Source organism: Hemibagrus wyckioides, linkage group LG02 (assembly GCF_019097595.1).
Source record: "Hemibagrus wyckioides isolate EC202008001 linkage group LG02, SWU_Hwy_1.0, whole genome shotgun sequence".
Lineage (NCBI taxonomy): Eukaryota > Metazoa > Chordata > Actinopteri > Siluriformes > Bagridae > Hemibagrus > Hemibagrus wyckioides.
This window is the reverse complement of record NC_080711.1, coordinates 14811289-14825990: the sequence shown is the minus strand read 5'-3', so window position 1 is coordinate 14825990 and position 14702 is coordinate 14811289. Positions and strand designations below refer to the sequence as shown.

General features: G+C 36.9%; 1 protein-coding gene across 1 annotated transcript; it reads left to right on the top strand.

Moving 5' to 3' along the window:
- Positions 1-11: 11 nt before the first annotated feature.
- LOC131342828 (transmembrane protein 235) lies at positions 12-14293 on the top strand. The gene is made up of 4 exons (XM_058374081.1): positions 12-280; positions 5396-5473; positions 6057-6194; positions 13173-14293. The coding sequence occupies exons 1-4, from the start codon at positions 106-108 to the stop codon at positions 13415-13417; spliced, it is 636 nt and encodes a 211-aa protein (XP_058230064.1). The 5' UTR covers positions 12-105; the 3' UTR covers positions 13418-14293.
- Positions 14294-14702: the final 409 nt, after the last annotated feature.

The following is a 14702-nucleotide window of genomic DNA, read 5'->3' as shown; positions in this document are numbered from 1 at the left end:
GGAGGATCTCACTCTTGCGCGCGCGCGGACACACACACACACACACACCCGCGCGCGCGTGCACAGAAGCATCAAGAAGTGAAGGCGGTACTGAAGCTCGTGGCTATGATGAGCTTCGGCGTGGTGGTGATCTCGGCTGGTTTATTGGGACTGCTCAGTTTTACCCTGCTTGCTGTGGCTGTGGGCACTGAATACTGGTACATCATAGACGCGGATCAAGTCATCAACTCCAGCTGGCACTTTACGAGTTCACACTCGGGCTTGTGGAGGATCTACGAAGGTGTGTGTGTGTGTGTGTGTGCTGATCTGTAACCACCTGCTTACAACTTTCCTTCTCAGCGCATCGGTTTATGCGTTAACGGTTTTGGTTTGTTTGTTTGTTTGTTTGTTTGTTATCCTCCGTCTGGTTTTGCTGTGATTTGTGTTAAATGTCTGTTTGTGTCACTGTGATCAATGGGTTTAAATAAACCTGTAATTTATTCCCTGATTGCAGCAAATACCTTAAGCTACAACGAGACACAATGCTGTTAATAATTTAGATGTACAATTTATGCAATAATGTAGTTTAAAACTTTATATATGTCCAAGGATGTGCATTCTTTTAAATGAAGAAACGAATAGATAGCTCTTTTGAACTAACTTAAGCTACACAATTATACCTTAACGACAAATGGTGCTGCTTTAAAGCTTTACTCATTATAAAATCCCATTAAAGGTACACCATTTATAGCTTTCCAAATAAAAGGTGTAAACCCCGTCCCCTTTGGCAAGAAGGTCAGCGTTTGATTTGGTAGATGTATTTCTGAGAGTGTATGTGAATGTTGCATTAATAGACTTGGCATCTTTATATGCTGTTAAAAAAAAAAAAGGCACTTATTGTGATTCTTCTATAAAATGTGTGCTTCTCAATTGTGACCTGGAAAAAAAAAATTGACCACCCATATTTTTTCTACAATACATTGTACTGCGTCCAGGTTTGGGTTGTGTAACTGTATTTTATGACGGCAGAAAAAAAAAAAAAAAGAAAAGCACCCATTAGTTTGATGTTGGGCTTTCTATGGTCCTCTGCCCTGAGACAGAGTGCACATGTCATTTCTGAAACTAGACAAAATGCATCCCTTACATATCTAACATCTGACATTTGCGGGCAATAAATTCATTTTCATTTCATAAGTTCATCTCAAATGTTCAAAATTATGAAAATGACTAAGACCACATTAAGTGCTGTAACAGAGATGTTGTAGATCATTTTCATTCACACACAAAACATGGGAATCTTCAGGTATTTGTTCAGTGTAATGAATATAATACACCGCTCAGGCAAAACATTATGAGCACTGACAGGTGAAGAGAAGAACTCTGATTATCTCCTCATCATGGCACCTGTTAGTGGGTGGGATATATTAGGCAGCAAGTGAACATTTTGTCCTCACAGTTGATGTGTTAGAAGCAGGAAAAATGGGCAAGCGTAAGGATTTGAGCCAGTTTGACAAGGGACAAATTGTGATGGCTAGACGACTGGATCAGAGCATCTCCAAAACTGCAGCTCTTGTGGGCTGTTCCCGGTCTGCACTGGTCAGTATCTATCAAAAGTGTCCTTTAAGTCCTGTAAAGTCTTTCAGGACTTAAAGGATCTGCCAGATACCACAGCACACCTTCAGGGATCTAGAGGAGTCTATGCCTCGATGGGCCAGGGCTGTTTTGGCAGCAAAAGGAGGACCAACACAATATTAGGCAGGTGGTCATAATGTTATGCCTGATCGGTGTATATCCGTGCATATTATCTGGTAGACTGACAGCCTCGTTTCACAATTTGATCGCATTATAGTCAATTATATACACACAAACTACATTGTAAGTTGCATTGAATTCAGGCACGGGTATGTGTCTATGTAGGCATGCTGTCGATATTCAGTTCAATTCAATTTATTTTTTGTATAGCTCTTTTAACAAAGAACATTGTCTCAAAGCAGCTTTACATGAGAAACAGCATAAGAAAACAACAAACTTATAAACAGACAAACAGTCCTAGATGTTATCCCAAGTGAGCAAGCCTGAGGTGACTGAGGTGCCTGTGTCAAGAAAAAACTCCCTTAGATGGTAAGAGGAAGAAACCTTGAGAGAAACCAGACTCAAAAGGGAACCCATCCTCATTTGGGTGACAGTTGTGTGATGCAGATACAGCATGTGTAGAATGTTATGTAAATCAATAAGGAGGCTGTTGTCCACAGCTCTGCTTTGAATACCCCAATCCTCACAAGCAGAACCCGGCTGGAGCTGGTCCATCTCCGGATGCCACTGGAGCCGGCACAGTCTCTGTATGCCTCGGGATGGGTAGAAGAAGGGAAACAATGGAACAGCATTAGCGTAGCTGCTGTTCATAATATTAGCAGTACTAGATGATGATTTATTCAGATGTAGATACTGGAGCACAAGGTTATGGGATGTATTAAATGTATGCCTGGCTAAAGAGATAAGTCTTTAGTCTACATTTAAACTGGGAGACTGTGTCTGAGCCCCAAACACTCCACCCCCTTTTGTGGACTTTGATATTCTGGGAATTACTAGAAGTCCGGAATTTTGCGATCTTAAAGAGCGTGGTGGATTGTAACGTGTTAGAAGACTGGATGTATATGATCAAATTTTCTTGACCTAGTAAGAACACTGGCGGCTGCATTCTGGACTAACTGTAGCATGTATATTGAAGATGCAGGACAACCGATGCAGGATGCAGTAATGCATTACAATAGTCCAGTCTGGAGGTCATGAACGCATGAACTAGCTTTTCTGCATCATTCTGCATATTTCTAAGATGGAAGAAGGCTGTTTTTGTAATATTGGAAATATGAGTTGCTGTCTAATATTACACCCAGGTCTTTCACTGTTGAGCTAGTAGTAACAGTACATCCTTCTAGATGCAAGCTGAATTGCGAGAGCTTCTGTGTGCTGGTTTTTGGGCCAATAAGTAATATCTCTGTCTTATCAGAATTTGGTAATAGAAAATTATTGGTCATCCAATCTTTAACACACTCAGTTAGTCTAGACAAATTAGATATTTCGATGTTTTGATGAAATATATAACTGGGTATCATCGGCATAACAATGGAAACTAATCCCATGCCTTCTAATGATGTTACCCAATGGAAGCATGTATACTGAGAAAAGCAGAGGTCCTAAAACTGACCCTTGTGGGACCCCGTATTTCACTGGCACTACACTGGACAGTTCTCCATTTAAATCTACAATGTGGTATCGATCAGACAGGTAGGATCTAAACCATTTTAATACCTGTCCCTGCATACCTATGTGATTTTGTAAGCGATCTACGACAATGTTATGATCTACAGTGTCGAATGCAGCACTAAGATCAAGCAGGACTAAAATCGAGATGCAGCCTTGGTCCGAAGCTAAAAGCAAGTCATTTGTGATTTTAACTAGTGCAGTTTCTGTACTATGATGGGGCCTAAAACCTGACTGAAATTCTTCAAGGATATTGTTTTCCTGTAGGAAGGAGCATAATTGACCTGACACCACCTTTTCTAATATTTTTGATATAAATGGAAGATTTGAAATCGGTCTGTAATTTGATATTTCTTCAGGGTCTAGTTTTGGTTTCTTAAGAAGAGGCTTAATAACTGCTAACTTGAGAGATTTTGGGACATGACTTAGATATAACGAGGAGTTAATAATATTGAGAAGAGGCTCTCCAGCTGCATGTATCACTTCTTTCAGCAATCTGGTTGGAATTGGATCTAACAAACACGTTGATTTAGCCGTGGTGATAAGTTTAAATAGCTCTTCCTGCCCTATACTGGTAAGGCATTGTAGCTTTAAGCTATAGGCTGGTCTGGATCACCGGATGCCGTCATAGGTTGAACATCCAATATTTTGTTCCTAATACTATCAATTTTTTTAGTGAAGAAATGCATAAAGTCCTCACTACTAAACTGTGCTGAAATACTTTCTCCAGAAATGTGATGTTTTGTTAGTTTAGCCACTGTACTAAATAAGAATCTGGGATTGTTCTGGTTAATTTCTATCAGATTGCTCAGATGCTCAGCTCTACCAGCTTTTAGAGAATGTCTATAGTTGGACAAACTGTCTTTATACGCAATTCTAAAAACTTCTAATTTGATTTTTCTCCATTTTCGCTTGAGCTTACGGTTTGCTCTCTTGAGGGCACGAGTATGACTATCGTACCATGCTGCAGGTGTTTTATCTCTGACCTTTTTTAGTCGGATGGGGGCAACAGTGTTTAGTGTGCTGGTAAAAATATTGCCTATGCTGTTGGTTACTTCATCTAGATCATCTGCATTTAGGGGTCTAGTAAGAAGTTGAGACAGATCTGGCAGATTGTTTGTAAATCTGTCTATAGTGGTTGGAGTTATAGTTCTACCAAGTTGATAACGTGGAGAGACGTGTCTAATATGTTCTACAGGTAGAGTGTACACTAAGAGGTCACTAAGGTACACTAAGATGGTCTGTGATGTCATCGCTTTGAGGTAGAACGGTTATATCAGAAACATCAGTCCCATACGATATAACTAAGTCTAGTGTATGATTAAAACGATGAGTTGGTCTATTAATGTTTTGTTTAACCCCAAAGGAATTTAGTAAATCTATAAATGCGAGTCCTAATGCATCGTTAGCATCGTCTACATGAATGTTAAAGTCTCCTACGATTAACACTTTGTCAAAACTGATCAAAAGATCTGAGAGTAAATGTGAAAACTCATTAAGAAAAACACCGTAGGGCCCCGGGGGGTCTGTACACGGTTGCCAGAGCAAGATATAGTAGGGATTTTTTATGTATGTCTGAGAGTGCAACATTAAGGACAAGCACTTCAAATGAGTTAAACCTGGGTCCTGTTTTCTGAGTAACGGTAAGAGAATTATTATAGATGGTTGCAGCACCACTTCCACGACCTGTCTGATGGGGCTCATGCTTATATGAATATCCTGACGGAGTAGACTCATTTAGGCCAATGTATTCATTTGGTCTAAGCCAGGTTTCAGTAAGACAGAGTGCGTCGAAACTATAATCTGAGATCATTTCATTAATGAAAAGTGCTTTCGGTGCAAGGGATCTAATGCTGAGAAGCCCAAACCTAAGGAATTGTTTTTCTTTACCTATTTGGCCTGTTAGGTTTAATTGTGATTAGATTATTTCGAGAGTTATTAACGAATTTATCCTTTAATCTCACTAATCGGGGAACAGACACAGTTTCTATAGGACGAGCTATGTGTGAACTTGTATTAGTCTGGCGAGATGAACAGTAGCTATTATAATTGTGATTGTGATTTGAGGTATCTACATGCAAACATATGAGTTCTACATGCAAACCTCACAGAAATGTGTTAGTCCATCTAATTTCTGTTTTACTGTTACCCACAGGAACAAATGGCAGTTTTCATGACATCTCCTTCTACACAGATACTTCAGAGTTCAGTGAGCAGGAAAAACACCTCTTAAGTGAGTCTGAGGAAGACACATTACCTTTAATGTGGGAAATGGAGTTGAATGAATACAGAGTCTAGGTATTGTCTACCTAGCTATGCTCTAGCTGCTCTCACGACTTGATTATAGGTGGTTCAAAGAGACAAAAATTGTAATCTTCTCTTATTGGCCTACTGTGGAAATTACACACTTTCTTGAATAGTAGCTAAGGAAGTTATTCCAGCTTCCACATGGATGTTAGCATTATTATACTAACTCACTCAATTATTCTACTGTAATAAATACTTTATAAAAATCAGTGAATTAGACATTAATTATTTGGTATGCTGTTCCATTTCCTTTTCTTTCCATTGTTTCTACTTTTGTAGCTGTTAAAATGTTTTTGAGAAATTTGAGATTTATTCATTATTTAGGGATACATTTAAATGATAAACATATCGTTTATATACAAAATGTATATTTTTCTATGAAGTGACTTTGTGACTATACACAAAACAGAAGAATAATCAAACAAATAATTTGCACATGAATAAAACTGAATTGAATTGAAATTGTTTTTATTACAAAATAACCATTTCTAATAACCATTTCTCTATAGACCTGCACAAGATCATTGTCATCTTGCTGCCTCTCAGCCTGGTGCTGCTGATTTTCGGGGGCATCTTCGGCCTGGTGGGATCTCTAGCCCGCAGTTATACACTCCTCACTGGTGTGGCTGTGTACTTCCTCATCTGCAGTAAGTAAACCCCGGGTTTACCCGTGAGGTTCTCCAGCTAAGGGCATATAATGTATAGATTTAGACAGCGTATCTAAAAATATAAGGCTTGAATTCAAACCAGTCAGAAAGCAACAAAATGAGGTCTTCACTGCTAAAATGAATTAAGAACACTTTACAGTAACAATACATGAATAATCATGAACTAATGCCTGAATTAACACTTACTTAAATATGAACTAATGATGAGTTAAGGCGTGTACTAATCACAAACGAATGAAGTGCTAACCTTATGAATTCATCCTCAAGAACGTTAGTACAAGTTTGTTATTTAATGTATTAATTAACACAGAGAGGTAGAGAACTGAATCATACATGCACTGTAAGAAAGAATCATATTGTTTATATCATTTGCCATAAACAGCTGCTTACAAATATACACAACGTTGTATGGCACTGGTTTCATTATTTACACTGATCCTCTTTATCAAATATAGAATGACTCACTAATAATAAACACCAACATTTCAGCTCAGCTAGTTCTTCATCCATTTCTCTTCAAATAGTGATAGTACTACATGATCTTGCGACTCAGACATGGGGCTTTGCTCCTTTAACCACAAGGATAAGATTATTTTCTGTGTTTTAGTGTCTTGTTTATTTTCACTGCTTCACTGCTTCCACGTCAGTCACGTCTCCCAGTTTTAAATTGTTATGAACAGTCACCTATTTCTCTTTTGTGCTTTTGCTCATGTTTGGGGTCAGTACCTCTCAGAATGTTTGTTCTCAGTCATATTCTGTCCTACAGAGGATGTTTTGATTTAGTTATGTGTTGCCTTTTTTGTTTGCTATTCTGAATATGATCTCAGTGTGTAATACTTTTCAGCAGATAGTGTTTGATAATGGGTTGATCTATTATACGCACTTATGCTTTTTAGGTGTTTCTGTATATAAGCAGTTGATGGTAGAACCTAGGAGTCTGTCGTCTGGAGAGTTAGTTAAGAGTAAGGTTTGTAACAACAATTACAGCCTGATGCAGCTTGGAGCATGATGGCATTTGTGTACTTGATGTTCTTAATGGCTGTATAGCTTTAATAATTTAATAACTCACACCCCATCTGCCAGTCAGCAGTGCATGATGCTGAGGAATCAATTAACTCATTAACTAACCTACATGTACTAAGATGTATTTAAGGTCATCAAGACTCACGTCATAGTTAGCCCATTAGTTTGTGATTAGTACATGCCTAAACTCACCATTAGTTCATAATTAAATCAGTATTAATCCAGCTATCAGTGCATGATTATTCATCAACTGTTATTATAAAGTCTTACCAGTAATTCATTTGCAGCACAATACAGTACCTACCACATAAGCCTCTGTATAAACCTCACCTTTTGATTTATATTCTATTAATTCTGTAATTCTATCAGTTTGATACATTCCTTTGTCTATTGGGCTAAAAAAAGGCAACATTTAGCTTATCTCCATTATCTCAGTCACGCATCAACAATCCAAAAGGTTAATGTACAGTCTAAGCATAATTCAGAGTGAAATAAGACAGGCAATTACATTGCATTATACATTTTGATATAATGGTGTGTCGTATTTTATCATGCTTTACTGTATAATACACCTGATTGGCCTGATTAAATAAACCAGCGAACGAGTTCAGCAGGGGTTTCACCTTAAAAGCATCTGAACACACTGATTAAGATGAAGCAAATTTGTACAAAGTACAGTTTAGATAAACAGAATGCTGGGATAAATATTTATGAGTAGATTTCTGTTTTTCAGAAACATTGCACACCCACAACAAGGTAGTATTCCATTCATCCAGCCATTTTTTGTTACCCCTTTTCCTACACAGTGTCACAGTGTAATCTGGAGTCTATCCCCAGGGGACTCAGGGCACAAGGTACACACTATGGATTTAGAAATACCAATAAGCCTGCAACACATGTCTTTGGAGTGCAGGAGAAAATTGAACTCTGAGTGCACCCATGGTAGAAGCAGGAATCAAGCCCCACACCTTGGAGGTGTGAGGCAAACATGCTAACCACTAAGCCACCATGCTCCCCAGGAGAATGATAGATAGATAGATAGATAGATAGATAGATAGATAGATAGATAGATAGATAGATAGATAGATAGATAGATAGATAGATAGATAGATAGATAGATAGATAGATAGATAGATAGATAGATAGATAGATAGATAGGAGTGTGTTAGTGTATATGGGGTTGAAGGTGTGAATAGTGTTATCCTGTGACATTATGCTACATAAGCTAATTTGGGCTGCATTTAATATTTTGGTTTTCTGTATACATGTGTTTTGGTTACTTGAAGTCATTTAAGGTAGCTAATACATAATACAAACTTAAATATTATACTGTCAGACTTTAAGGACTTTATGTTTAAAATGTTTGTATGTCAAATATCTACATTTTGTGTTTATATTTTCTGATTTTTAGTTTCACGGTGCTTGTTGGTGTTTGATGCTTGGTACCGAAGACGTGTCAAAATAAACGACCGCACTCGTTTCGGAGACTTTCTATTTTCGTATTATTGATACCAAGGGCTGCTACTTGGAGAAATGGCACATTTGAGTGTTTTGAGTGCCAACGTTTCTACCTCTGGGATGTGGTGGCTTAGTGGTTAAGGTGGTGGACTGCTGAGAAGGCCACAACCACATTTTATTACAGATATTTGTGTTACACTTCTACCTTGATTACAGCAGAGTGCACACACAGATTTCTGATTTCTTACACCATTTAAACCTCATTGTCAAACACCTGCAGATTTCTGGAACTTTTTTCTAACCTCCTTTCCATCTCACAGAGCTTATTACTTTGATTATAGTGGTTTGGGTTTTTTTCTGTCACCGGTTGTTGAGCATTTGTGGCTTTGTCTGAGCTTCATTCAAGCATGAAAAAAATGGACTGGATTTTTAAGAGTGGGGTTTTGTCAAAGAATCCAGAAGAATCTATTTGCCAGCTAATTGTCTACTAATTGTTTTGTTAATTTGGCTTTTCACCACAATGTGCTGATTAAAAAGGCTGTATTTACATGTCATGAAATATACATCTAAATGGTCACAGAATTTCTTGTATTTTTTGGTTTGGTTTGGTTTTGTTTAGAGTCAGCAGAAAAATGCTCTGGTGTTCTTAATTTGATAAAACATTATTGTGCAGTGTTCATTATGAGGTCCATGCAGATGAATCCTGTACAAACAGGGTGTATCAAGGGACCAGGAAGAGATATTATTTTAAAAAGAAAATAACCGCCAGAGGTCTAAACTGGCAAAAACCTTTCTTTGGTATTTGCATTTAGCTAGTAAACAAAATTTCCCAGAGGATACATCTTCAGAGCATCTTAAGGAACAAGCTACTGACACATTTAAGTAGAAACATTACAAGGAATATGAGCATCTATAAAAAATAATGATTTCTGTGGATGCCAGAATAACATTTTATTCATTTACACATTTTCTTATTCTATTTGGAGATAATTTTGCTTTCTATTGTATTGTGATATTAGTAAAAATGTGAAGAAGCACAACTAGTACTAGTAGAACATGCATGATAAATGTGACTCTATTCAGGATATTTTCACTTGCTAAAATGTCATTTTTTTGCAGTCTTGTTCAGCAAGCTCTTAACCTTGCCTGATTTTTTGCAGAAAGTTAGACAAGCCTAAACAAGAGTTGAAAATGTTATGCTTTCTTAATACTGAGGTGTCTGAATGTGCTGTTCTGCACATGGTTATGCCAAAATGACCTACATTTCCCATCAGCCCCAGCCCATTATTAAGACCATGTCACATGTCCCACTGATCGCTCACACATTCATCTTACTCACCATTAGCACTCTGTTAAGCTTTTGTTGTGTTGGTGTGTCATCGTATGTGCAACTGTTTTGCGACAATCTGGAGATTTTTGTGTTGTGTCCTCTGTTCAACTTTTGTCCTTGATAGCTATAAGCAAAAAACAACCCTGTTTTGGCCAGATTTTTGTCCGAATTCAGCTACAGAAAAATCAAAAGTCCCAGATTACCACACAATCAATGTGATTTCTTTAAAATAAATCAGCTAAATAATGTAGTTTAGATAGATAGAGAGATAGATAGATACTTTATTCATCCCAAAGGGAAATTCACAGTTTCCAGCAGTATCCACAAACACAGGTAATAGAAAAAAATACTAAAATACCCAAATTAGGGTACAAAAATATAACAAAACAAATATATCAAATAACAAAATATAGAATATTACAAAATATAGCGGAATATAACAATATAAGAAAATATATCAGAAAAATACTAAATACAGAGATTTAGGAATAAATATGGAGAATTAGATGAAGAACAAGTAATGTGCAAGACAAGTTTGCTGTAGTTTGACAGCTGATGAATGAGTAAAAGCTGAGACTAATTGTATCTTATTACATTCAGATTCATTCAGTCACTCTTAGTTTAATACATATTTTACTATTAACCAGCCATCTAATTATGAGCTCAATTCCTAACTAATCTAGCTGCCGGGATTGTTGCCGAGAGTGTTGTTTTTTCCTCCCAATGAAACCCACATTATTTGTAGGTCTCTCTTTATATTAACACTAGCTACGGTTTTTCATAAACTTGTAAATGTTTGTAATTCTTCTGTGAAATTGTTGGGAGGAAGTTGTAACTATAGCAGGCTGCCTTTTACACTTCTTCCATTAAAACCGCTCTCTCCTGAGATCCAGAACATCGAGTGTTTAATTAGTCACAAATTGGCTGCACGTAATAAGATGACCGGCAGTAGCATTACCATCTGTTTTCTGACCTGAAGCTACTTTCTAAAGGATATTCTACTCAGCATGAGACTGAGCATCATCATCATCATCATGTGCACTTTCAGTTTTTTTCTTCCTCCAATCTCGTTTCGGTCTCGGAAAAAAACAAGACCCATATCGCTCCAGCTCCACTTTACCTCACGAACATACTGCATTGCAACGTAAGATTGTTTTGTCTGAATCTGTTTTCACCTCGCTGCTCTGCAGTCACTTTCGGTCGATGGAGGAGCTCACAGCACCAAGAAGTGCTTAATTATTTGGCCTGTGCAGAACTCCACACTCTCATGTAATCAGTAGCACATGAACCACGAGGAGACCCAAATCAATGCTGTAATTTCACTGTGATTATAATGTGTTTTTCTGTTCAGTTCAATCTATGAATGATTGAACACTTTGTGTCTTTTGGAAAGCTTTCTCTGATAGGACAGATATTGAATATGTATATTTTGAAATTTCTTGATGCTGACATGCATTTCCATAAACCTCCACTTTACCAAAGTGAGAGTCAGATGGATAGATTTTACATTTTTTTCATTAATATCTTCTGTTCATGAACTCACACATTAATCTCATTGCATCTCTCTCTCTCTCTCTCTCACATCATGTACTGCAGATGTGTTCCTTTGCTCATGCTATTATTAGGCTCATTATTGCTTCCTTCTCTTTAGCAATAAAATAGACCAAGTGTCTGCAGCATAATAACATAATATTCATGAAGTTTTGAACAAATCTGTAGATTTATTTAATAAGAATTGTTAATATAAGAATGTCTTGTTTTAAAATTGAAGTGAATTGGCTAGCATACTGCAAGACTGAGCAATATGACAGTATAGAAAGACTTTCATCTCCTTGTTTCTTTTTATAAACAGAATTTTTATTTTATTTTATTTTTTTTTTTAGAAATAAGGGAATCAGAAACCTGGTATGGAAATAAGAGAGCATGTTTGCTTGAATTTGAGTTGAAATTGCAGAATTCCTGAATATAACTGAGTTGGAATTCAGACGCATGTAATCATTTTGCTGTATGTTTATTTAGCACAGGCTTTATGCAGAGTGATTTGAATCATAATCCAGTTTGAATACAGAGCTTCATATTGATACAAAAATCAGTATCACTTTAAAAATAACACCTGATACCAGCTACCAGTGCTGTTTGTCATGAATCTCCCTCTTGCGCTGTGGGCCGAGCTGCACAGCAGTCCGCAGTGCTACAGCGCTCAGTTCCACCTCCGCTTTTGTTCCATGTGTCCATTATTTTGTTTATGTAGCCATGTGCTTTTGTCTTGATTTACTTCCTGTCTCCGCCCCTGTCTTGTCATTGCTTGTTTCCCTGATGTTTCATGATTAAGCACACCTGTATTCAGGTTTTCTCTTGATTTATGACAGTATTTAAACCGTTGTGTGTGTGTTTTTATTATTGCAAAGTATACGATCAGTTCTCTCGAGTCTGCGACTTTACTAAGCCTAAGTTCCTGGTAACCAAGCCTGTCTTTGATACCTAATATTTTGATAGTTTGACCACGTCCTGTTTTTTAACTAGTCTTGGAAACGTTTTGAACCGTAGCCTATTTTGTGAACCCCGTCTTTACCTCTGGAATTTTGCCTTTGTTGGATTTAGAGTAAAAAAGAAACCCACCTGCACCTGCACTCGTGTCCTAACAGCCTGCCTCTGTACCTGTTTCCTTTGTGACACTATTTAATATATTAAAATATATTATTTATAAACTATTTTATATAATTTCAGGCATGATAGAGGCCTGCCTTAATACACTTTATGTATTTATACCAAATATGCTTATTTTATTCGGATAATATCACATACTATAACATATATATATAGTATAAATTATTTCAATATAAATATATATAAATATCAATACTGATCAATATCAGTTGACTTATTATTAGAGTGAAGCTTCTTGTAAGCATACAACATACAAAATAATGTAACCTGTTGTACTATAATATTTTCTAAGTAAATGTTTTTATCAGTAATTAGTAAGTAGAAGGAAAATCAAATCTGAAAAATTGACAATGGGAATCTTTAGCACTACTTTAGCCCATGCTGCCACATTGTCAGTGAATGACGTGTGTTTAATTATCGAACATGGTTCCCCTATTACTGAAAGTAAATAGTTCATGCAGTCTCTTTTCTCTCCACAGGCCTCTTTACACTCTCCGGTGTGTGCATCTACGTCAGCTACTCTCAGCAGGCTTTGGATGAGTTGCGGAGGGTGCTGAGCGCTGAGTTGCTCGCCCACATACACATGTCCTTCGGCTGGTCCCTGGCCTCAGCTTGTCTCTCTTATACGCTGGAGGTGGCCTGTGGCTTCCTGCTCATACTTGCAGCACGTCTCACTTATCGTCAGCTAAACCATGAATCTACCGCTGCTTTCTCTATGTCCTAGAGACACCACGGTGGAAGCGCATTTTATCACTGTGTTTGCAGCAGAGCTTTCATACAACAACCTGACTTGAAAGAAGCATGTGGAGGTAAGAAAAAAGACAGAAGGATTATCTATTTTGATTCAGTTTAATGAGTGTGCACCTGTGTTCATATTTCAGAATATTTCAGAGCGAAGTTTTAGGAGGTTAGTTTTAAAAATGCATATTTTATTCATTTTGAAGCTGCTGGATGTTGGCAATTTGCGTATTAATGGCTATGGTAGCAAAATTCTATTTTAAGCTACATACTAAAAAAGCATCTTGTTGTGATTATGTCCTTCTGCTCTGCATGGATTAATCTCACAGCTGCAAAAGCCAATTCAGTACATGCAGAGAGAATTAAAGCCTATATGCCAAACTGCATTTCACACACTACATAACATATGTATATAGTAATGACACGTCCGGTGTACTGACATTCTGTGTATTAGTGTTTAAGTCACGGGTTTTCATGACTCTGTTATTGTCTGGTTATGATCTGTAATCCATCTCCTCAATATTATTGAAGTGTTATGATAATACCAAAATTTTATTTTACTAATACACTTTAGTCTCTCCAGGATTTCTGAGTTGTTTTTTTTTTTTTTGGCTAAAATGCTTGATTTTGCTGCCGTGTTTTTGTGGTGGGGGTTTTTGTTTGTATTTGTTGAATTGGCAAAATTACAAACACTTTTAGCACTCCTAAAAGTTAAGAGACTTTCTATGATAGATGTATTCATGTTATATACCTGTGGCTCAACGAGGGCTTTGGCTGAATGCCTGTTTTGATGATGTCACACGACGCATCTTCGCCTGAATCAATGGAAAATCTGCTGACAAATTGCAGACGCCTCCAAATATCAGAGTACAATGAATATAAATACAATAAATGTAAAAAAATCTTAAATATTTATTATATATATATATATATATATATATATATATATATATATATATATATATATATAATCTTAAATATTAAATATTTAGATTAAAAGGTAGATTAGGCCAAAGGTGGTGCATTTAGGCCACTCAAGGAAATGTTGACCCTTTTAGCTATTCTACAGGCTATACACACTTGAAATATTTTCAATTCAATTCAATTTATTTGGACATTCAATGGACATTGTCTCAAAGCAGCTTTACAGAAGTATAGAGACATAGAAAAAACTTATAAAGTTTAAAGTTAAGTTACTATTTATCCCTAATGAGCAAGCCTGAGGCAACAGTGGCAATTAAAAACTCCCTGAGATGATATGAGGAAGAAAC

Excerpts from the sequence above, each read along its gene's own strand:
- LOC131342828 (XM_058374081.1), top strand. The coding sequence starts at position 106 with ATGATGAGCTTCGGCGTGGTGGTGATCTCGGCTGGTTTATTGGGACTG. Across the intron at positions 281-5,395 it reads CTTGTGGAGGATCTACGAAG|GAACAAATGGCAGTTTTCAT; the intron begins GTGTGTGTGTGT and ends TGTTACCCACAG. Across the intron at positions 6,195-13,172 it reads TGTGTACTTCCTCATCTGCA|GCCTCTTTACACTCTCCGGT; the intron begins GTAAGTAAACCC and ends TTCTCTCCACAG.